Below are 24,256 nucleotides of genomic sequence, written 5' to 3' on the forward strand. Positions count from 1 at the left end.
TCACGTCTTGGTATCTAGTCTCCTCTCCACAGACTTCAGCAGTAGCTCAGCGTACTGCTCCAGCAGAGCCAGGGCCTTGTCTCCTTGACCTTTGACCCCTCGGTCCACTCTGGGCCCCTCACACTGTGAGGTGGCGTGCGGCAGAGAGTCCAGCTCCGCCTTAACCGTGAACAGGGCCTCGGACAGGATGCTCCTCATTTCTTGCTGATCTTCACTAAGTTGCTGGTTGTCTTGTAGGACCTGATTTTAAAATAAATGAGTTCATATGAAAAACATTGGATTATAGATAAAAACTCCATGTGTAAAATAGGGTTGCAACCAAGTTGTATTTCTCTATATTAATCGATTTAAGTTTGTGTCTATAAAAAAATGCAACATGATGGTCCTGATTGGAGTACCGGTAGTCATTATTATCTTCACAATAGGCCTCATCTATAAATCTATAAGAGCAAATTTTGTGTAAATGAATGTTCCTTATCATTTTTACTGATATTTCCACATCAAATTATATTACCTTGTATAGGTAAACCAAACATTTAGAAGTTATAATCACAATTGATTGATAAATCACAAATTAGTTTCATGCATGTGTTATTGAAAACATATACACATTAATACATACACATATACTTTATAAATTAGACAAAATAAATGCATTTAGGCGGAGTTAATGGGCTCTCATTCATTTTTAATTTCCCCTCAGTAGAAAAACAAACGTTTGTTTTAATTAGACAATTATCTGAACAATACAAACATTCAGGCGCCCTCTTGTGGCTCAAAGGTGTACTGAAGATATACATGTTTAAGACTCAGGTAGAAATTCAGCAAATGTACTTGGACACCTAAATAAAATCTCCCGGCCCAGTCTTTGGGAATGACTGGTTTTATTGATTTTGTTGGATTTTTCAAGCAAAATACTCGACCCCCCCAAAATAATTAAGGTTGACAAAAACATCATGTAGAGATTGGGAAGATATTGTTTGACAATAACTACTGATTGATTATATACTTGAAAAGTCTGGACTTTTGAAACATGGGATGGATTTTTCACGAGACAAATAATAGCAGTATATTCCTACGTTTGAGGACCTGGAAAGAGCAGATGTTTTTCCTTTTTTTGTGTACCAAAAACAACAACTTAAAATACATTATGAGTTATCAAAGTAGCTTCCGTTTTATGTTACAAAACATACATGGCAAATAAATGGTTCTGATTCTGATGTTAATCGCCTCCATTAATGTACTTCCTGTTTCAGCTCTTTAATAATATAAAGATGTGCTAGGAGCAGAATTGATCTCTTTGTCTCTCTTCTTGATATATCTTCCTTTTCCTTTCTTTACCCCATCTCTCCAACCCCCCCCCCCCCCCCCCACACACACACACACACACACACACACACACACACACACTGACCGTGGAGTAGAGCATGGCGGTTTTTCTCAGACTGCTGTGAAGCTCCGTAACAGCCTGCCTACAAGTTTCCAAGGTGATGGAGAGATCTGCGGAGAGAGAGTGAAGGGCTCTTTCAAGTACCGCGCAGCATGTGGCAAACCGGAGCATTCACAAAGACGCACACACTATACAGTGTTTGCACACAAAACACACGGTTATCGAGCGAAGTGGGCACACAGTAAATGTTGAGCAAAAGGTTGAAGAACATTAAAACAGCATGCAATAAACTTGGGTTGCAGAAGAGAAACTATAGAAGAAGAAAAGCCAGAGAGCAGCAGCTAAGGAAAATAATGATTTCACATTTTATATCCTCCGGCGAAACACAGTTGTAGGTACAAATGTGGACTGGATATCACTTAATGGCATTTATGGTTTCTGTGTTCTCAAATTGAAATGAAATGAAATCTGTTGCCTTTGTGAGGCGGTTATCATCCACAGAGCAGCCGGCACAGGAGCGTGAAGAACCGGATGAAGAAGTTATTTTAAGCCTCATTTCAGCATTTGAACTCTATTAGACACCTTCATTTACTGAGCAAGTGAGCAATGTGAGGGAAACAATCTGCAGAAGGCTCTCTGTGACACGGCGTAATGTGAGGCAATTATTATTTATCATCAAAAGGGATCATTGATGTGTGCAATTTCCTCCGCAATCTTTCTATTAGTTGGCTATTTTTATAGTAATAAGCGGTTTAGATTGGAATGTCGAGTCTGCTGCACAAACAGATCTCCGAATCAACCATGACAGCAGACTTAAAATCTGTGGGACTCGCCCATGTCCTCACAGTGAGAGGCGGGCTCAGAGACAGACGGAGGAACGAGAGACAGACAGGCAGGTAGACAGACAGGCCAGAAGGCCGAGGGCAAGACGCAGGGATGGAGGGGAGGAACGGAAGTGACGGACAGGTTGATAAAAGAGTTCTGGGGGGGTCAGACCTGGCTGGGGATCAGCGCTGGATGTGCAGGTCTGTTCGGGCACCAGAGGGCACTCTTTGGCTACAGCCGCTTGTGACGGCTCATTGGCACTGGGAAGAGATGTGTGTAAGTTATAAACAAAAATCTTGCAGCTAAATGTTGAGAAGCAGTTTAAAAAATAAATTAAAAAGTACCTCTCTAAAACCGAGTCTCTCTTCTGCCTCACTGGTAGGGAACTCATAAAAGAAGGATCCAAAGAGCGATGCCTGCCCAGTGCTGGAGACGACAAGATGGACACAAAATCACACGCTGCTTTTCAGTTCTTTACTTTGTGCGCTCATGTGCGACGTCAACAGTGCACGGCTGGCATGTCTAACCTCTGCTTCCTGTAGTCGGTGCGTCGTCCGCCGGGTCTCTGCTGGGACAACTCAAGCTCGGCGTCACCTCCAGGCAGAGGCTGCGACGAGGGCTGAGAGGCTGTTTGGGAAGCGGGATGCGGGAGGGCGGGATGCTCTGGGCGAACGGAGAGGGTGAAACTGCAGCTGTAGAATGGGGAGGACTGATTGAGATGGCGGAGGTCAAAGCGGGGACGGGAGACGAGGTGAGAACGGCAGGTTCGACCTCGAGCTCCCCAAACGACCTCCTGGCCCTGGGAGAGTGCGGGGAGCAAGGTGGGGTGGCCAGCTGGATAACGTCTCCGAGCGAGGTGGAACGGCTGCTTTTGGCCTTGGAGCTGGCAGTGGGGTTCATATAGGAGTGGGGCCTGAGTTTGGGGCTCTCCCAGGGCAGGGGGGAATCGGGGGACTGCGGGGATCCAGAGGAGGGGGAAGAAAAGTGGAAGGAAGGATTGGGAGCGTCAGGATCCAGGAGAAGCTGCTGAGGTCTTTTGCGCAACTCCCTTCGGTCACTAGAGGGCACAGGGGAGTGAAGAGCTGGGGAGAAGATGAAGAAGCAGAGATTTGTTTGAGAAACAGACATAAATGTATTCATGTTGTGCCAAATTGTTCAGAATTACGTTTAGTTGTACATCATATAAACGTTATTATTGTCAATTCCAGGTAATTTTAGCAACTTATATGGAATATTTCACAAAAGATCCCCATGCAAATGAATGTCACAATGTATACCTAGCTCAATGAAAAATCTGACCTAAATATTACAGAAATGGCAACACATAAATAGCAATAAATTGACAAAATGCCGATGAAACGTACATTCTGAGGCCAAGTTCTGGGCAGAGTGGGATTTCTGCAAACACGGCGCTCTGTCCAGCAGCAGCGGTGCTTTGGATGGCGGGTTGGACATCCTCCACAGGTGGGTCCCTGAAGTCTTCCTCTTCTTCAGGGTGCCACAGTCTCTGTCTGGAGCATCTAGCCTGCTGAGAGTCAACACAGCAGCTTTAAGATCACTTTGGACACAATGATTCAGTCCCAAAAAGGGCCAAAATAAACCAAGCCCAAGTAAATATCAGTTGTGCTAATTTAGATTTTGTTTTCCTTCGCATCTGTGCTACATTTTAATCACATCATCATGACTCATGACATGTTATGAGTTTTCAGAAAGTGTGCTGGTTGTAAACAGTGTAAACAAAATAGTCTTGTGTGACCTGATGAATCTTTGTTTTGTCCAGGATATATTATTCTTTGCATTCTTGCCATTTGGACTCATTCATGTTTTGGAATCATTTATTTATGCTACTTTTTTTAATCTTTCGCATTTATGATTCATTAATCCGAGCCTGCCAAAGCAGCACTATAAAAATAAACCCCATTCAGCTCCTATAGTGTGTGTTTTCTTCTTACTGTGGGCCTTCGATCCTGCCGGGGGACACCGGGGTCTTGTCCTCCGTGTTCCTGCTCTGGTTATCGTCCATCAAGGGCCGCACTTTTGACACAGGGGGCTTAGACGAGTGGCTGCCTTGTTCCTTTCCATGCACTTTGGCAAAAAGAGGCATGCCCCTACACAGAGAGAGAAAGGGGAAGGGGGGAGTCAAACACACAATGTTAGCATTCTGCCTACTGTGCTTCACCAAGAAATAGTTTTGCATGCTAATTAGTGAGCTTTAGGAGGCTGCACATCCCACATGGCCTTCTCCTCCCCTTCCTTTATCTGCGCTATCTGTTTTGCAAGGGCACCGTAACTGCATCCTGTGCTTGGCGCCGCTCAGGGCGATTGTGATTGTGATTAAAGAAATACAAAGAAGCCAGAGTGTTTGTTTTTTTCCCCTGTAGCAGAATGATAATGTGTGGAGCCAGATCTTTCTTAAGCGCTGACACAGTGCTGTGGAGGTCTAGCTATGCAAGGCTACTTTTGGACAGTGTCACACTAAAGTAAAACTTTGGGAAATTAGCCAAGACTAAGTTGAGAATGTGGAGCTACAGCGAGCAACCGGACAGCTTAGCTTAGCACAAAGACAGCTAGCCTGGCTCAAATTAGTGAGCATTACCTCTAAAGCTCGTTCCATGGGGAGGGCTATGTGCTGGGTTATTTCTTGGCCAAGAGCAGTTGCCAGGCAACCATCAGAGACTGCATGAAGTTACTGGTCGGTCAAGAAATACTCTGAAACTATTTTACAAATTTAGAAACTATATATAACATAGTACTAAGTGAGCTTTGGAGCAGTTTCCCTGTTTCTAGTCTTTGTGCTAAGCTAACCGTTGTTGCATCATATGACATTAGAAGGGTATCCATCTTGTCATGCAACTTTGCAAGAAAGCGAATAAGCTTATTTCACAAATGTTAAATCATAGTTTCTTTGAATTATCGTAGTTCACTGTCTTGCTGCACAATTTTGTATTATACAAATGAACAAGTGAAAACATCTGAGGACAAAAAACACAATCTTCCTACACACATAGAATTACAATGTCATTTTGGACCTGACAGCTCAGCACAGATGGTTTAGCAGAGCAGTGTGCGTGATCCACATGGATTTGTAATTATAGCTGTGAATCCACACTGGTCAACAGTACCTGTTATTATGTCCTCTGGCCAGGAAGCGTGAAGACATGCTGAGCCGAGGGACTTTGCTCTTCTCGACTGTAGACGGACATCAAGCGTTAGAAGGGAAAAAAAGGGGTAAAAAGGAAAATAGAGGCAGTGGCAGAGAGAAGAGAAATAGAAACAGTGACAGAGAGACAAAAAAAAGGAAAGAGAAACCGAAAGACTAATCGATATTGTTTGCATGTCTACTTGCAAATGTGGTCATTGAGAGGATCAGTCCATTATTTTGGGAATTTAAGTGTATTCATGTTCTTGCCCCGAGAAATATGAAAAGACAGATACCGACTGGTTCCAGCCAGGAGACAGTTAGTTTAGCTTAAAGACAGGACATAGAGGCAAACAGTCCCCATTTCCAAGTCAATTGACGACCAGAAAACAGTTCAATACCCATTCTACTTCTATTGTATTTTCATGGCCGGACTATTTCTTTACCAGGAGCCACTGAGACTTCATTAGGAGACCCCTGCTAAGCCGAGCCTCACCAACCTCCAAGTATTCCTTTTAAGTAACGTGAGTGTTTGACCTCTCCTCTTACCCATGATACAGCTCTCCTCCGGCGTCTCAAAGTTCTGCTTGAAGGAATCTTCTCGACCAACGTCAGCAGTGTCCGTCACTGTCCTCAGAGCCTGGTCCATACTCGTCACTTCTGCCCTTCGCTCCTTTTCCTCCCTCTCTTCACGCTCCTCGCTGGAGCTGTCCGGGCTCAAGGACTCAACATCTGCAGAATCTGAAAGCGAAAAACAACCATTTATTGACCTTCATTCATCTCCTGCATACGGCAGGCAGGTGCCAGATGATCCAGAACAGATCACTGATCAGGACACTGAGGCGTACGCGGTTGTAATATCTGACATATTTCTATCAGGTCTGAAACCGAAGGAGGATCCGAGCCTCTGTGTGCTTAAATCCCTCTCGGCGGGGAATCAGGTTTATACTGTATGTTGAAGAGATATCGTGGCTTTCATGTGAATGTTAGCTTTTCATTTTAAAATCCAGCCCTTGACATATTTAAAAGTATGTATGACTTGAAACATAACAGCAGACAGATAAAAAGAAATACTGATGTGTAGCATACACGTGTAACTTTGATCTATTTAAAAATTCCTCAAACATTAGTATGCTGCATTCATGCTTACTATAGTGTTCAGGCAAAAGAAAGAAGCAAGAAAAACCTTCACTGAAAGCAGAGATGTGGAGAAATTTGATATGATTTCAGCAACAAAAATTTATAAAATTGAACTTAATTGAATTTTGGGGCATTAGCTTTTGTTTACAGAAATTGATGGTAAAGTGATGGTATTACTGAGGGGTGGTAAAGTCTACAGAAGTGGCTTTAAATAGTAATCTTTACTTGTAGTGCCCTTGTGTTTTCATTCTAGCAAAAGTAAATCATTGAATGAAATGAATCTCAATCATAATTGTGTCTTGCTTTGAGAGTATTTTTTTTAAATATTTTTTTATTATTATTGTTGGTGACAGAGTAAGATCTCACCATCCAAGACACGATCCGGGCTGGAGTCCCTGCTGTCGTAGCCCAGCGAGCAAGCGCTGTCCGGGCTGCGGACCCCTCGTCTCTGCTTCCTGCAACGCCGCTCCTTCACCGTGTACTCACTGGCGTATGAAAACGGAGAGGTGGTGGAAACAATGAGGAACGTGGGCGGAGGGACGCCAAGAATAGAAAAGCACTTTTGTTCCCCTTTCAATGTTGCTGTGACTGCCGCAGTGAGCGCATGTATACTGAGTGGGGATTTACCCGCCCTGCACCCTCGCATCGCCCTCGCTCTCCTCGGGGTACAGCACGGCTCCGTCCGCCCCCCCGATGCCCTTGGATGGGTGTGAGGACAGCCAGTCAGCATGTGGCCAGGGACGAGGCCTATTGGCTTTCTTGTCCAACTGCAGCTGCGGAAAAGGAGGCGACTTAGTGGCGCAATCACACACACACACACACACACACACACACATGGATCCTCTTTCTTTCTCTCAAACGTAGATCTATGCATACCACGGGCTCGTGGAGGCTGGACGTGCTCCATCTCTCTCGGTCATGGGGAGCGCAGTTGGGTTTTTTCTTGGGAGCAAAGGTCTCCAGCTGCCTCAGGTCCAGCATGGATTTCACCATTAGCTCCAGAGAGCCCATACGATGAGACCAGCGCCTCCGAGGACGTTTAGAGGAGTCAGGTGGGTCCGGGCTGATGGCTGCATGCTAGAAAGGACGTACAAGTCGACACAATGACCCATGACTACGACTTGAAAAGACATGAATGAACTAGCATGCCTCCACAATGCTAGAGTTTACATCCATGTCTGTCCAAAATGTCATGTTAAGACATTTGTGTAAAATCGTTAAAATTAACATGTGAATGTATCAAGGTTTACGGTGACCTTTGACCCCCCCGAATTCTGATCAGTTCAACCGTGTGTCCTACAGACATTTGTGCCAAATTTGAAGAAATTCCCTCAAGGTGTTGCTCGGATAGGACGAGAACGGTACGGGCGTGAGATCTGTGACCTGTGAACATCGAATCATTTTCCCCTTGAGTCCAGGTGGACGTTTGTGCCAAATTTGACGTGGACGGGAGGGGCAACTCGTGAAATATAACTCTTCAGGCCCGGCTGCTGCCGGCGTGGAGGAATTAAAATGTCAAAACGTTGAAAAAGTATCTGTTTATACCCAGATGTGCAATTCTGAGATGAGGTTTTGTGATCTAGTTTTTAGTACCCACACTTTGGATTTCACATAGCTTTTCTTTGAATCACTTTTAAGACTCAGCAGGGTAGTTCTTCCTCCAGTAAATCACAGAGGATTTAATCTCATGTGTGGTGGAGTGAAGCCCGAGATCTTAAAGCCACCCCTGTCCTTCTGAAGAGCTGACAGAAAAGTAATATAGACAGAAGACTGAAGCAGCAGATCTGCTGTTCATCAGCTTCCCATCCGATCTGCTGTTCATCAGCTTCCCATCCTACACGCGTAAAGCTTGTACTAACGATTTTCATAAGCTTTTACTAAGAACTATGAAGTATTTGCTAGGAACTCAATTAAAGGGAAACATTATACACACAATGTTATACAGTATTGTTAGGTATTTGGTACTGTACTTAGCAGGAAATCATTTTAAAAGAATAAATGAAAAACACAATATACAAAAGTATTAAACACACAGCATTATAATCTGCAGCCCTTAGAAACATGTGAAAAGGAACACAAGGATGCAAAAATGAACAGATGGAGCGATGACAATGCTCTTCCCGTTTAATATTTCTCATACAAAAGCATTAAACTGTTTAAACTAATAAAAGTCTCTTCACACTGAACATAACCACCAACCTTTGTCATCTCCCAGTCCTGTCCTTCATCTGAATCACCTGTTGTATGAAAGAACACAGAAGCTTCAAAATAATGAAATAATACTCGTTTGATGTCTGGACTGTTTGTTTTTTCAGACACTGCCCCTCCACACAGAGAGAATATAAAGGTCAGGATCTCTGCAGGTGGCAGACACGACGTGGACCAGAATCAGCGAGACTGCGTTTGTATCCTCATTTGGGCCATGATGAGTACCTGTGTCCTCCTCTCCATGGCTGCTGTCGGAGGAAGTATTGGCTGTGATGTCTTGTGGGTCATTGGCGTTGCCGTTCTCCGCTCCGTCCTCCTCGTGCTCGCAGTCACTGTCGGCGGACAGGCTGTCCAGCGTGGGGGCGCTGTGCACCTCTCGCCTACCACCAGAGTCAAAAGGATATGTGTGAAGATTCTGGCAGTCTTTATGCTGCTTCATTAACTTTTTTTTAGGGAATAAATGTGATAAATGAAAGTCCTTCAGGGGTCAAAGGTGGTGCAGTGGGCTACCGTCACCTGAGACTGGGGGTCCTGTAGAGCGGCGTGTTGGGGTCTTGTCGGAGCTGGCTGAGCCGCTCTCTCATGCAGATTGTCAGCTCTGGAGCCAGTCGCCACACAAAGATGCAGCTGGTAGATAAAAGCATTCAGGCATTAAAAATTCAACATTTCAGTTCATTTCAGCTCGACTATTGAGAAAACTGTCTGCAAACACATTTCCCCCCTCATTTCGTCTGGCAGCTGAGGTCGAAAATGATTTTAATTCGCTGCTCCACTCTTGGTTATCTGCAGTCATTTTATTCTAGCACACTGTTCATATTTGAATGCCTCTTTGTTGTTAGATCTCACATTTAAAATATAGAACTAATGCTTGCTATCTTTTCAGAAATACAACGTATTGTACTAATTGTCTCCAGATGGACCACTAGCACAGGACTGTTTCTCACCTGTCCCCTGACACAGAAATCAGATGCTTGCAGTCGTTGGTGAACTTTAGCCCAGTGACGATCTCTGCAAAACAAAAAATATGGCGACGCTCCTTATATTATGGTTTCTGACAATTGACCCTTTGCCACCATGTCCACACTGTCACTAACTGCACTCCCTTCATTAATATGATCTGACTTCTGGCTAAAACAAGCAAACAGAAGGGTCTAAAATATTCATTTGAAGGATAAATCCAGGATGTAAAATAGATTCATCAGTGAAAACAGGTTATAAAGATAAAAATAGAAGCTAAAGCTACAAATGACAGTGTAAACATTAACCACCACATCACCATGGCGATCAAGAAAGAAGACAATGAAATGAAGGAACAACACAGTTCCTGTAAAGCCGGGTCTTTGATCACTGGAAACAGCATGTGTCTGTCTACATTCAGTCTGGTTGGAGGGGCAGGACTTAGGGAAGGGTTAATTGTCGGTAATAAGATTCTCCGCTGCTTTAGAAATGTAATTACTCACAGCTCAGGTTGACGTTATAAAAATGTGTGTGTGAAGGTGCAGGTGTGTGTGTTCCGGTACCAGAGTGTCCGTCCATGGTGGCCACACATTCCCCAGTGTAGAAGTCAAAGATGCTGATGTTTTTATTGGAGCAGCTGGTGGCCACATATTGACCTGACGGATCAAGCTGAACCTGCCGGGAGGGAGAGAGGGGACAAAAGAGTTGATACTAATATATATATATATATATATATATATATATATATATATATATATATATATATATATATATATATATATATATATAGAGGGAGGGAGGGAACGGCATGCAGGGTGCAGACTATGGAGGCGCATGTTACCTTGAGCACACTGCCGTCCTCGCTCAGCGAGCCCCTGAAGAGTTTCTTCTGTTTGCCACTGCTGATGTTGAAAATCCTACAGTCAGAAGGAAAGAAAATGGGTTTTCGTTTCCCATTGCAAACCTCATGGATCTTAAAAAAAAGAAAACACACACACACGCCAATGCACTCACCTGATGCAGCGGTCCTGGCAGCCGACAGCAGCGTACTTGCAGGTGGGGTCTACACCCATGTCGTACAGCGTGGTCTTCCTCACCAGGTGGTGAGAACGCCTGAACTCAGTTCTTCTCTCAGTCTGTGAAACAAATAGAGAGGCGGAGCGGAGTAAACTGTACTGCCCGTGAGGGGAAATGCATAAAAAACATCATAAAAACACCATGAAAACGTCTCAAAATGTCTCACGTTTGACAACACAACATCTTAAAAAAGAGAACCTGCGGAATTAAAGCGCAAAGATGCGACAGCGCTAAAATGCTTGTGTGTGTGTAAGATTCAGTATTAAGAGTTCAGCAGCTTGACGGAGGCTGGAACAAAGGATCGCCTCAAGCAAGTTTGATTTGCACTCTGACACGCAGAGTCCTCCTTCTGATGCCAGAGGTTTATATTCGGAGAAGAGAGGATTTTCAGAGTATGCAATGATTTCTGTTGCTTATCTCATGACCGCCTGCTCGCTCAGGCTCCGAAAGGCCTTGTGGTCTTTCTTCCCCCCGATTATCTTCATAGCTGCTTTGTGCATGCTGGCGGCTTCAGTTGCTCTGTTAAGTTTCCAAACCATGCTGTGATTCCAGATCTAATGATGCTCTCTAGGCTGCTCATTCCATACGGCCTTGATCGCCTCGAAGTCTGTGCTCCAGCCCGACGCACAGGTTATCAATGTGTGTTTCCCAGCTCCAACGGTTGTCTACGTGGACGTCTGCGTATTTGTACTAGGACTCCTGAATGACTGGATTTTGATGACCACCCACCTCGTGGTCGGTCACTCCGGCCTCAGATTCAAGGAGCATCTCCTGAGTTTTGTTGACGTTTAATATGAGAAGATGAAGGTCTTGATCTCTTCGTCAGACAGGGAAGGCTGCTGTAGCTTGTCACGTTGTTTGGAAAGAAAATATCAAACATGATGTATGCCTTTCAGATATCTAAATGTTGCACAGATGAGTTCAAGTCAATATGAATAAGTGTATGTCCTAAAGTGGGCATGAAGACATAGTTGTTCTGCTTGAAATGCACGACATGCAGAACATTGAGTATTTGTCTCAGTTAAAGTTTGGCGGAATTAATACGTTTCTAAGTTTCAGCCATGTGTCACGGTCAAAAATGACTATTATGGTTCAATTAGAACCCCACAGAGCCCGATAAAAGAAAGCACAGAAGAAGCTCTTTCACACTCTAGAAATGAGATTTTACTGAAGACTAACAAGTAATTTTTTCATTGTGCTCTACAAAACATAAACGAGTCACTGCCGTGGCCTGAATCGTGACTTAAGTTTACAAAGAATGTTGTAACTTATGCAACTCTGGCCGAACAGAAAGTAGTCCCAGTGACCCAGAAGCCAAGCTGGGCCCTATTTCTCGTACCTGGCTTACTGAGTTAGCGGGCTAATTTTCAGGATAAGATGACGTAGGTCTGGCTTTTAGGTTCTTCGAAGCAAGCTTAGATAAATCACCATAGCAACACAGACAAAGATTTAAACCTGCTCCCGGGCAGGCTTACTGAAATTCACTGGATAAGCTGACCACTCCCACCGGACAAAAACGGCAGCTCCCTTCCTCATTGATGAAGAAGCGATATTAGTTGTATTAGTTTTATAGGGAGAGAGTTCTTTCAGATCGCCGAGATCCGTTCTCACATCTTGATGACTTCCTGTACGCGGCGCCATAGATTCTGCAGACAAGAAATCATTTATTTACGAGAGCTTCTCGAGCCACGGACATTGATCACCACAGGTGCAGCCGATTGCCCGTCTCACAGACATAGACTATCACCCATTCTTAAGTTTATTTAGCTATTAAGTAACTTATGGATGTGTTGAAAGCACTCATAATTATATGACAGTGTTATTAGTACACCATACATATCATTATTGTAGAAAATGATTAAGGTGGACTCATGATGAGAATACAGAGAATCATACACAATTTCTTTTCACTGCTTTAATTGATTGAATTTTTGATTATGAATAATACATACATACTGAGCCGCCCATACACATATTCAAACTACTAGTTATATGGTAATCTACACATACATGTATATACACATATATAGTACATGATTCATACACATACAGTATATATATCGTATACTACTTTTAAATAAATATAATCTAATTGAGTTGGGGGATGAAGCACTTAAAATTAGCCGATACATTTTCCCAACACTGACGCATTGAACTTGTCTGCGTTCAACCAACAACGTTGCAAAAACGTTGGAATATTCGCAACGCGTTTGCTGCGAATGATTAAGGAAGTGAATTCCTCATATGGGTTCATGATCATCTCGAAAAAAAAAGAAGGTTCCTCTGAGTTTATTTGCCATTGTACTGTTAGAACATCGTGGTGTCAGTGCTTGATTATTATCCTTTCCGAAGAGGAGCGGGCACGCGCATTTATCCAGATGACTGACGTCTGGAGACCGTTTCAGCACGGATCAGCCATGGAGAAACCGAGTTAGCCTGACGTCAATCAACTCGCTAATTTAAGCTGGATAATAGAACATATGCTCGACTTTGTTGAGCCAGGTACGAGAAATAGGGCCCTGGAGGACGGTAGCAGGAAGTTGTGTTCACAAACAGATTCTAAATAGATTGTGTTACTGTCCGGCAGCAAAGTGATTACTCAGTGTGAGGAATACATTGATTTATAGTTCAATTCAGTCAAAAGCAATGACGCAGCAGAGAATGCCGAACCAAGATTAGCTCCTCGTTGAGTCATCTAATGGCCAAAAATAATTATTTGAATTTTTGGGAAATTATTTTTGGATGTAGCAAATAATTGTGTTCCTCTGTCGATAAATTTAGCTGCAAATATTTAAAAATCAATGACAATGACTTTATCATATTAATAAAAAAAAACAGATTTAGAGTATTAATAAGAGCACTTTAGAGGTGCTGGTAGGTGGATTTTCTTTTTTTAACCTTTGGACAGAGCCAGGTTGTATCCATCCGTTTTCAGTCTTTGTGCTAAGCTAAGCTAACCAGCTAATGGCTCCACCTCCATATTTAGTGTACAGTTGTAAGAGTGACATTGATCTTCTCATCTAACTCTCGGCGAAGAGCCAAATCAATTATTACATAACAACAAGCAATACATAATGTATGTGTTCATCAGATATTCTACCTGTGGGAAGATACATGTTTTGATGTGGGGAGTTAACGGATTGCAGCTTGCTCAAGCGTGTCTTACCTTGTGTGCAGTGCGAAAATAGATGCTCTTGTCTGCCCCACAGCTGATCATCCTCACCTTGTTGTCATTGGCTAAAGAACAAAGACAAATATTGAATTATTACTTTTGTTTTTTTACTTTAAAAGAAGTCACTAAGGCCAGTCTTCACCAGTCAGCGACAAATAGTATTTTTCTCCAATCTAAAGAAAAGTCTAGAGACTAGATTTTTTTTAATTAATCTAAATTAAAAAACAAGGGAAGTAACTGATACAAGTATGCAAACAACAGAAAATAATTTGATGAAACAAACAAAGCGCCATCTAACACATGCAGTTGTCATCTATTATCTTAACAAGCAGAAGCTGCAAGCGACATAAAAGAGTGGGACTGAATGGAGATGAAAGCGAGGATTAAGCAAAGATTAGCTGTCAGATGTTGACAGTGTCTCGAGTGGCTCACCAGCAAAGCGGACGGCTGTTATGGATGAAGAGTGCTCATCAAGTGTCTGCACCAGGCTGTAGTCATCCTCAGCATCCAAGACATGGATCAGGCGGTCCCTGCTCGCCGTGGCCAGCAGCTTCAGGCCTGACAGCATTGAGACAACTTAATCACATAATCGTGCACGCAGCGGACACATGGACGCTCTTCGAGCGTCCCGGCCTTATAATCACTGACGCTGTCACACACGCTGACCTGTCTCCGGTTTACTGTATTCAAGGCAGAGGATCTCAGCATCATGGGATTCCACTTTCAGAATCTCCTCCAGGCTCCTGACATCATGAACCCTGTAGAGCATAATTTAAAATATGTTTTTTTATGTTTTTTTAGGATGGAAGTCACCTCAGTCACTCATCAGTCTCAGTTTAAGCCTTCTTGTCCGACCTCAGCATCCCGTTGCGGTCTCCGGATGCCAGATGTTTGCCGTCTGGACTGACACAGATGGTCCTGATGCCGGTCCTGCTCTCTGATGTCTGTCCATCTCCTTGTTTGTCCGCATTCATACTCGTCAAACATTCAGGATCCTGCAAGGCACTCGTGTTTCCGTCTATGTAGATTATATTCAGGAGATCCTGCAGAAGCAACGGCACGGATAGAGAAATAAGCCATCACGAGGAGGAGGCTTTGTGAGTTTCTATAACATTTACTATTTTCTTCTCAGATAAACTCACACGACTGAGGATGTTCTGAGAGTGAAAATTATTTTGTGTTCGATCGTCCACGCGCCACAGTCTGATGGTGTTGTCAGCTGAGCAGGTAAGGAATGCACCTGATGACAAACCGGCCCCGAATTCCCCGGGAACATCTGGGAACATCTGGGGAAGGGCAAGAGAGAAGGGTTTTAGTTGAGAGGGAGTACACAAATAAAGCAGAAATCCAGCGCTGGGCCATTGATTTAAATTCACTATGGAGCATGTAATAATTAGCTCTGCTTTTCTATTTCAAATGCATGTTGTAGGTTGTGAAAATGCTCATTGGGAATGAATAAGGCCTCGCAAAGCCTTTACATCCTCATAATAGTCAGAATCAAAGTTTCATCTATAATGCAATGTCACAAAATGACCTTTTATTGCCTGTGATTAGCATGTTAAAACGAACACTAGTAAGGGTGCAATAATACGTCAAACAAATCACCATAACTGCCTTTTTTCACAAAACATAGCCGTCTCCGCCAATCACTCTCCTCATCTGCTGAAACCCTGACCCTTGACCCTTCATCATCTCCATAATTGACTATTGCAACAGTATTCTCTTTGGCACACCATCCAACATCCTCAATACACTCCAGTACATCCAGAACTCTGCTGCTCGTCTGCACCCACACCCGCCCGAGATCACATTACCCCTCTTCTCCAGAACCTCCACTGGCTCCCCATCCCACAACGGATCCAATACAAAATCCTTCTCCTCACTCACAAAGCCCTCCATAATCAGGCCCTCTCCTAACTCACCGACCTGCTCCTTCACCACACTCCATCCCGTCAGCTCCACTCCTCTGATGCCAACCTCCTATCCATCCCCCATAGGACCAAGCACCGGACATGGGGTGACAGAGCCTTCTCCATAGCTGCCCCCTCCCTCTGGAACTCTCTCCCCAAACTCATCCTAGACTGCACTGACCTTCCCATAGTCAAAACACAAATCAAAACCCACCTCTTCAGAACTGCTTTTAATGTGTGATTGTGTGCTCCATGTTCTTATTGTTTTTATGTATCTGCTTTTATTGTATAGCTTATATGGTGATTTAAAAAATGTTTTGTCAAGTGTCTTTGTGTACCACGAAAAGCGCTATATAAATGAAATGTATTATTATTATTATTATTATTATTATTAATATACAACATATTCAGTAGCAGAATCTAATAATAATATCCATTAAGTGTTTCCAAATTGGTCCTGGATTCTGTGGAGACATGAGCTGCCCAAAGCTGCCCAATTTTTGGGACTTTGAATGGTTTTGAATCAGTCGCCCAGTCAATGCAACACTCAAACCGTTGTGTAATTATTAACTACACACTGAATCAGCTGCTGGGTAGAATCACACTGCATGCGTCACCAGGGTCAAAGAGGTGATGTATCGTGCCCTTGTTTACCTCCAGGTCCCCGACACCGGCAGCATGGAAGAGGGCAGAGTGCACCTTCCCCACCCTGTTGACGTCTCTCACGTCCCACACATACAGACTGTGGTCGTTATACACACAGCTGAGCCACTGGCTGACGGGGTCGTAGGTCACAGCAATGGCGTCTGGGTAGTGGCCGTCCGTCTTGGTGGAAAACAGGTGACTGATGGAAAATGAGATTGGAATCCATATTCCAAGATAATGGAATATCAGCGACAGATGTTTTTCTAAAAATAGTAACACATTTTGACCAGGGGCAGGGAAGGCCTCCTGAATAATTTAACCAGCAATATTGCTAAAGAAAAACAGTAGAGAAATTGCCAAATGTATGCCGACTGAATCATAAAAAAATCAGAACAATAGTTCCATTGTTTTAATTAATTTCAAGTGTTGTGCAATAAGATTTGTGATAAGACATCATATCTCTTTTGGACTTCGAAGATATGTGGTTCAGTTTAGTAACTTAAAACAAGCTTAAAATACTGTTTATATATATAATATTGATTTAGACGAGAGCTCTAGCTGGAAACATTCAGGAGTTATTCAGCCTGTGAGACGGAGCCACGTGAGAGGAGAGCATTTGATCCTGCCGTGGATCCCTGCCAAGGAAAGGCTGCGTTACTCCTGAGCTCTTCCTCACCTGGCCTCCGTCACGGCCGAGACGTCAGCCCCGAGGTGGTGCGGCCACGGCAACGTGCCGGCAAAGTGAAAGTCGACGGTGCTGAAGGCTCGCACCATTCCATCAGCGCAGCCACAGAAGATCATATCCTCAGACAGAGACAGAGACTGGGCCACGCCCGTCTGCAAGGAAAACAACAGGGACATCGGATCATTGCAGAGTGCTCACGTTTACAGAGGACCAGAGCAGACGACTCTGTCCACAATAATGTACTGGTGAACAAAAAGGTGGGTCAACTAATGATAAATCAGGAGAAATCAACTGCAGTTTCATAATTAAGTGTAAGGGAGGTGCACAACAATCCTGCGTGTCAATAACGACATAGGTTACTGAAGGTCGACGTGGGAAATAAAATGCGTCTTTACTGGAATACGTCCAAATGCATCCTGCAATGTTCCTCGTTTCTGCTGCTAATCCCTCTGTGATCCTCTAACAGAAGGCCGTCATCATCTTCACCTCTTGATTAAACACCACAGCTGGACATTGACCACGAGCATTACAGTGACTAGCAGCGTCGCATTTATGGCCTTTCAAAGTAAGAATTCTGCATTGAATGCCATGATGCCACAAAAAATATTTAGTAAGCTAGCAGAATTGCTAGTAGGCAGATTTTTATTTATTTTTTACCTTCAGACAGAGCCAGGCAAGCTGAGATATCACTGAAAATAATGTTAGCACCCACATTAGGTGGAATGACCCGATCAATATCCCCTGCAGCACTCCGATATGGGATCAATAATTCATAAGAGTAGTGGTAGAGCTAAAGAGCCCAAACAACTTATTGTCACTGCCGGTACTTCCTGTGCGCCACTCACCCGCAGGTCCACCCACTTGTCCAGCATCCTCTTGCTGTTAAACTCGCACAGCAGGCCGGAGGACGTGATGCAGAAGGTGGAGTCGGACGTCGAGCCCCGTCCGCAGGCCACGTCGCAGAAGAAGTTGTTCCTCAGCTCCCCCAGCAGCCCCGAGCGGCCCAGCAGGGGGACCGGAGCGCTGGCCTAAATACCACCGAGGGAGGCGAGAGTTAAGACGATGAGGCTCAGACTGAAAGCAGAACACTGGTTACATTGACATTGTAATGCAGAGTTATTTCTGTGTATGTCGTCTGTTACAGCTGTTCAGTCAGTTTGAAATGTCTGCACACGCTGTCGTGTTTTTGTGCATCATTCGTTAAAAAGTAGAACTTCTTGGTGTGACAAAGACAAATAATAAGTCAAAAATGTGTACTAAATTATTTTTCACTTCTTTATCTGATTATCTGATTATGCAATAAAGCAGTTGTGACAATTAAATGGAAAGTGTGACAAAACCAAACTCCCGTTTAAAGCAAAGCAAAGTTTATAAAAACAACTAAGATTACCTTGCTGGCCTTGCAGTGGTCCAGATACCAGAATTTGACATGTCTGTTGCCGACAGTTACAAAGTAGGAGCTGTCCACAGAGAAAGACACGCCGGTCACCTTATTGGACACCTTGTTGGCAGCCACAACCACATCTTTCTGCAAGAAAACAATCGCTACACGTTATAAACAAAGCATTGATGTCTGCTTCCTGTCTTCATGCTTACTTAAGCTACGAGCTAGTTGGTGTAACGTTAACGGTATAAATTAAGTTTTTAATTATGATGCTTTCAGGCTACGTTCAGCAAAACTGATAATTTAGCGATAAGATAAATTCTAACATTATCATAATATCTTGAACAGTAATCTTGTGAAATGTGGTTTTCTGCAAAGACAGTTGAATGAACAAAAATCATATTTATTGCGTGTGTTATGAAAATAATCACTAGATGACCATAACAAAGTAAAGGGATAACTTTCAGAACTTTTACTGGTTTACAGTTACTTCAGGACAGTTGAAATATTTTTTTTAAGGTAAAAAAAGAGATATAGTCTGGAGCCTTGTATACCAGCTGCTATAACAAAATAAACACGATGTGTATATCTGCCAATATAGATTGTCGATGATCGGCAATTGGTATAAGTGGCGAAAATCTGGGGATCTCCAAAAGTTATATTTGCTCCCTGTTATTCTTTTGTGCCGATCCGATCCAAGACTCAACAGCGTGATACAATGCTAACTGTGAGTTACATGATCTGTTGAACTTGCACCCCTAACCAGCTGCTGAGGTCAAATATGCTGATTTCCTCAAATGTTTGAACTAGTCCTTTAACATAACAAGGAGCCTTCTAGCTTGCGCCACCATGACAAACACGATCGGCCTCGGCCAAGAGGAGCCGACTGTTGCTGCAAGGCGTACCTTCCACACCCAGACGTTGACCATCATGTCATGCTGGTTCCCCACGCTGACAATGTATTTGCTGTTGGGGGAGAAAGCCACGCAGGAGATGCCATATTTGTGCTGCTGGACCTCTGCCACCTGTCTTCGCTCCACCACGTCCCACAGTCTCACTGCTGGCAGGTGACCGCTCTGGTGAGAGGGAGTGGGTAGTTGACACAAGAGAGAGAGATTGTTGATTAAAGAAAGGGCTCCTTCCTATGTCTAAGCGCTGTGTCGTGCTGGTTTTGTTGTCTATTCTTTCAACACAGAGTAGTCAACTGCCACTCCGTTTTATCCAGGTCTCTAAGAGATTATCCTCTCTGTCCTCTGCTCGCTGTATACAGTTTGACCTGCTCACATTATTCTCTCTCAGGGATCAAAAAGGTCAGCAAGCTATTTGCGTTGCCTCTAAATTAAATACGGCAGAAGGACCTTTCAAAGGTCATAGTCAAGAGGAAGGTGAGAGGAAAAGCAGCCGGGGTACTGAAAATGGATGACGTTCAACAAGAATTGAGCTGCATACAAAGGAGATGTGCAAGATGTGCACTTCTGCTGCACTTCTGCTGCCCACTCTGAATGAGTTTGTGTTTCAGATCATTCAGAAATTGTTCTCCTCTTTCAAGGCTTTTAGGAAAAGCTATGATGCTCCGAGCTTTGGTTGCTGACCGATATATTAACATTTGGCTCGGGCGATCGACCTGTGAATTTGTACATTTAGTAGTTTAATATTTAAAAAAAATCTGTTCTGTAATCACTTTCGAGAATTCTAATAATGCACTGTGTCAGTCTACAAAATCTGGATTTTTGGTTCCTATTAAACTGCTCCCAGAACAGACTTTCCTCATCGCATTTGGTCTTTTAAACTTGGGCCTCTGCCGACATGGAAACTACTGCGCGCTCATCCACTTACACACAAAAGTCTTTAATCGGCTTTGATTGGCTGGGGCGGATTAAGAAAGTGTGCTTTCTGTGTTGAGGCTCGCCGTCTACCTGCAACATAGCTGCAGACGCTTGACTGACACATTACAGGGGAACATGAGGGAACACGGTCTTGGGCCTTTTCCCACAATAAGCTCTGCGTGATCACCATTCACAAGTGACTGGTGGCCCACATCCTGCTGGGTTATTCACAACAATGCTTCCTCCTTATACTGTGGACTACTGCAGCCTGCAGGATGTTGCATTCTAAGCCGAACAACAAGGTAGATCGGCTGTGAGAAGACTCACCTCTCCTGTGACCAAGTACTTGCCATCAGGGGAGAAGGACAGAGCCGTGATGGTCTTTCTGTGAAAAGTGAGAGAATTTCCAAAAAGACAGCTGATGGTGACTCACGTCTCGACAGTTTTTAACTTTAAATGCAGATTGTGTTTGTGTTCGGCTCACCTTGACGTGTTAATGATGTGGTGCTGTCTCTTTTTTTTGGGGTTCAGCAAAACTACCACACACCTACATGAGAAAAAACAGAATCAGAATTCACCATAAGAGATATGTGGGGGTTTTTGTATTTATATTCCTTGTAGTGAAGTAAAAGTTTAATTGGAAAATCCCATCACTGCTTATTTTGTCAACACTTGGCTGGTGGGAAAAAATTGAACTGCCTTTTCACGGTGCATACTTGTGGTATTGCTTAACATATCATTTTGCACAAACATTTAGTGTTTTATGTAACACAGAAATCCACATAGCTAGCGTTAGTCTAATAGAAACTAAAATGTACAAACATAATAACAATGTACCAATTTCAGTTGGAATACATTTATTTTTACTTTATTCTGTGTATTTTATATTACAGCAAGAAAGACAATAACACTGTATTTTAGTCATGCATTGTCTCTTCTGGATGTTTAATTCTAATATATATATTACCTCTGAAGGACAACATACGGTTGGTCTGAACTTAATCAAAATAACAAACACTGCTACAAAGGAGGGTCATTCAAAACTGTTGAACACAAATTATAAGTATTTCTGAATTGTAAAATAAAGTAGACAAAAGACCCAAACCATGTGTCACCACATTGGAAAATAAAAGTGTTAAATGATTCAATATTTGACATTTTGGGAGATAAACTGGCAACAATTTCTTTCTGACAATTAGCTAAATTTAGCTCGCTATAGCCGGTTAGCTTTGCGAGCATAAAGACTGGAAACAGAAATAAATTGGATATCTAATTAAAGAAATTGGATACAATAAGTTAGTTTGTGAGCTTTATTGGAGCCGTTTGTAAACTACTTTTGAACAGAGACAAGCTAGCTTTGTCCCTTGTTTACAGCATTTAAAGCTAGCGCTAAGCTAATCGGCTTCTGGCGCTAGCTTCCAATTTGACCACACAGACAGTACATTTCGCAAATGTCAAAATAATCTTGTAAGATTGGAGAATGAAATTAAACCGTATGTGAAGGAGGAAAATACACTTTCTTCATTTATAAGATGCTTTTAAGGATTTTAAATGCTTCAAAGTAAAAGTACTGTCTTGCTTTATGCTGTGATGATGTTATTTATTTATTATTATTTTCAATATTCAAGGAATCCGGTTGTTTCCTGCTAGAAATACTTCCTCTTCACAACTTGTTTGAGAGCACCTGGGAACTGCATTCATGGTGCTACAGCTTGTGCAGACTGAGATGGCATGTGGGTTAACAGAGTGAGCACAATTTGGGAAGTAGGCAATGGCTTTCTAAAATCTCAGTGAGAACCAGGCACAAGGCCACATTACGTGAAGAGAAATGCGTATGCATGCTCACAAACACGCACTCCATGACGCAACAATACTGTTAACAGCCATTGACCTTCTTAGTATTAATACAGCTTTGTCAGAAGATTTGAGAACCAAACAAAAGAGGCTCAGTGCACTGTTTCTGTTTTCACAGTCGGTTTTCACCCTGTTGGTACCAGCGGCTCTGGATCTGAATTCTTCAACCTGCAGCTCACATTTCTCTTATTCTGCACTGAGCTAAATTAACACAGCCAGAGTCACTGTTTGCACAGAATTAACAAAAGCACACAACGCTCTTTACATCACTGAGCGAGTCAAAGGAAGCCTCCCCAGGGACAGGATAAAAAGAAGCTTTGGAGTTCCTCTGATGAGAAAGCCCACTGAGCTCTCCTCCTCCACTCCTCTGAGATAGTGCAGAGATAACACACACACACACACACACACACGCACACAGACAGAAACACACACATGCAAATTTGCACACTAAACGTCTGCGTGAGGCAGATATAACAGGGGAAGCATGGAGCATTGGTAAGTCAAAGGTCAGATGTCGAGATAAGGATGCAGACTTGGTCTCTCTCTCTCTCTCTCTCTCTCTCTCTTTCTCTCTCTCTCTCTCTCTCCTCTTACCCTGCAGGATAGGCGACTAGTCCAGATCGAGGGTCACAAGACAGACCACTGTTTCCTGAAGCTGTGATTCCGAGCACCTTCTCCAAAGTCACCTGTAGAGACACACAGCAGCTGTTACATTTTCAAAACACTGACTTTCATGTCACTTTTAAGACATACAAATCAATTATCTACGTGGAATGTGATAATTAAGGCTTGAATACATATTTACTTGTGCATGACATTTGTTTTTCAGGGTGTTGCATTGTAAAATGAATCCAACAATGTTAATAAAAAATAAAAGGTTCCACTCTCTTAAATGATAGCTATGAGCACTAACACATTCTCCACTGTATGGTGTTCCTCTGACACACACTATATTATAATGCATGGCGGACAAAATAATTTCCTGGGTATTTAATGGAATCGGACCTGCACCTGATTCTGTGGTGTACTATCGCATGTGAAATATTAATAGTGAATAATATAAAGCTTATTGATGATGAAACACAGTCTCAACCCAACTCCTTTGAGCATAACGTTTTCTAATTAGTGTCATAATAGACTATCACTTCCTTAAAAGAGCCCTTTAATAAAAAGTTGAACCAATGACTTCTTATGTTTAATACTTAATTTGCCAGACTGATAAAACCATTATTTGGAGCACGCTTGGGGTTGTCAGGTTGTGATAAATCAATTTTGCTCGTGTTTATCATTTCTATTTGATCATAATGCAGTTGTAAATGTTAGTTATCTCTAATAAAGGCTTTATAAAGCTAATAAAAATGCGTTTGGTGCAAACAGTCTTAAGCACTCAAAGGAAATTTCTGGCTGCCCAAAATTGTGTTTAAAACAAATAATAAATGTCGCATTTTCTACCTGTGTCTTATGTTTGGATCGATAATCAATGCACCATATTTATGATTGATGAATACAACAAGTAGAAGAAAAAAATCATTACTTGACTGCTGTGTTGTTTTTGTTGCTGTTGCTGTTGTTGTTGTTGTTGTTGTTGTTTTTAACCTACTCTACTACTTTTAAAGAGGGATGCACGTGGTTAAATACCTTGCTGGTGAGACTCTCTTTGCTGCTCTTTTTGTGCTTGGTTGAAGGGGAACGCAGCAAATTCCTGATGCGACTTCTGATCGTGAACCCATCGCCTGGCATCTTGTCTGGTGGTCACCGCTCGGACCAGTGCTGCTTGTGACAAGCCAAGTCAAGTGAGCGTGCAGGGGGGCGGGGGAGGGGGCTGCGGGAGCAAATGAGCAGCCTGTAAAACAAAATAAAACACGCTCCTCCCACCAGACACAAACTATGGAGGTTTACAAAGTCGGACAGTGTCCCTGCTGCCGGGCCATGTGGATGATAATCTCCTGGGTGGGTTTACTCTCCTCCTCTGCTGTCTGCTGCCGCCCGTCGCTTTGAATCAAGCGCTCCTTCTTGCAGCTTCTCACCACTTCTGGACTGATGT

The 24,256-nt window shown here is 43.0% G+C and overlaps 1 protein-coding gene across 1 annotated transcript; it reads right to left on the reverse strand.

Moving 5' to 3' along the window:
- LOC306734359 (mitogen-activated protein kinase-binding protein 1-like) lies at nt 1-23,952 on the reverse strand (the record flags this gene model as incomplete). The annotated part of the gene is made up of 33 exons (XM_079215717.1): nt 1-240; nt 1,415-1,500; nt 2,387-2,475; nt 2,560-2,674; nt 2,743-3,297; nt 3,580-3,743; nt 4,168-4,323; nt 5,338-5,404; nt 5,904-6,095; nt 6,861-6,979; nt 7,122-7,267; nt 7,371-7,571; nt 8,694-8,731; nt 8,928-9,082; nt 9,219-9,329; nt 9,647-9,710; nt 10,223-10,334; nt 10,501-10,576; nt 10,674-10,795; nt 13,903-13,973; nt 14,341-14,466; nt 14,575-14,666; nt 14,764-14,951; nt 15,051-15,194; nt 16,473-16,662; nt 17,140-17,300; nt 17,994-18,176; nt 18,539-18,676; nt 19,438-19,608; nt 20,686-20,743; nt 20,843-20,905; nt 22,807-22,898; nt 23,851-23,952. The coding sequence occupies 33 exons, from the start codon at nt 23,950-23,952 to the stop codon at nt 1-3; spliced, it is 4,587 nt and encodes a 1,528-aa protein (XP_079071843.1).
- Nucleotides 23,953-24,256: the final 304 nt, after the last annotated feature.

Source organism: Taurulus bubalis (assembly GCF_910589615.1).
Source record: "Taurulus bubalis genome assembly, chromosome: 3".
Lineage (NCBI taxonomy): Eukaryota > Metazoa > Chordata > Actinopteri > Perciformes > Cottidae > Taurulus > Taurulus bubalis.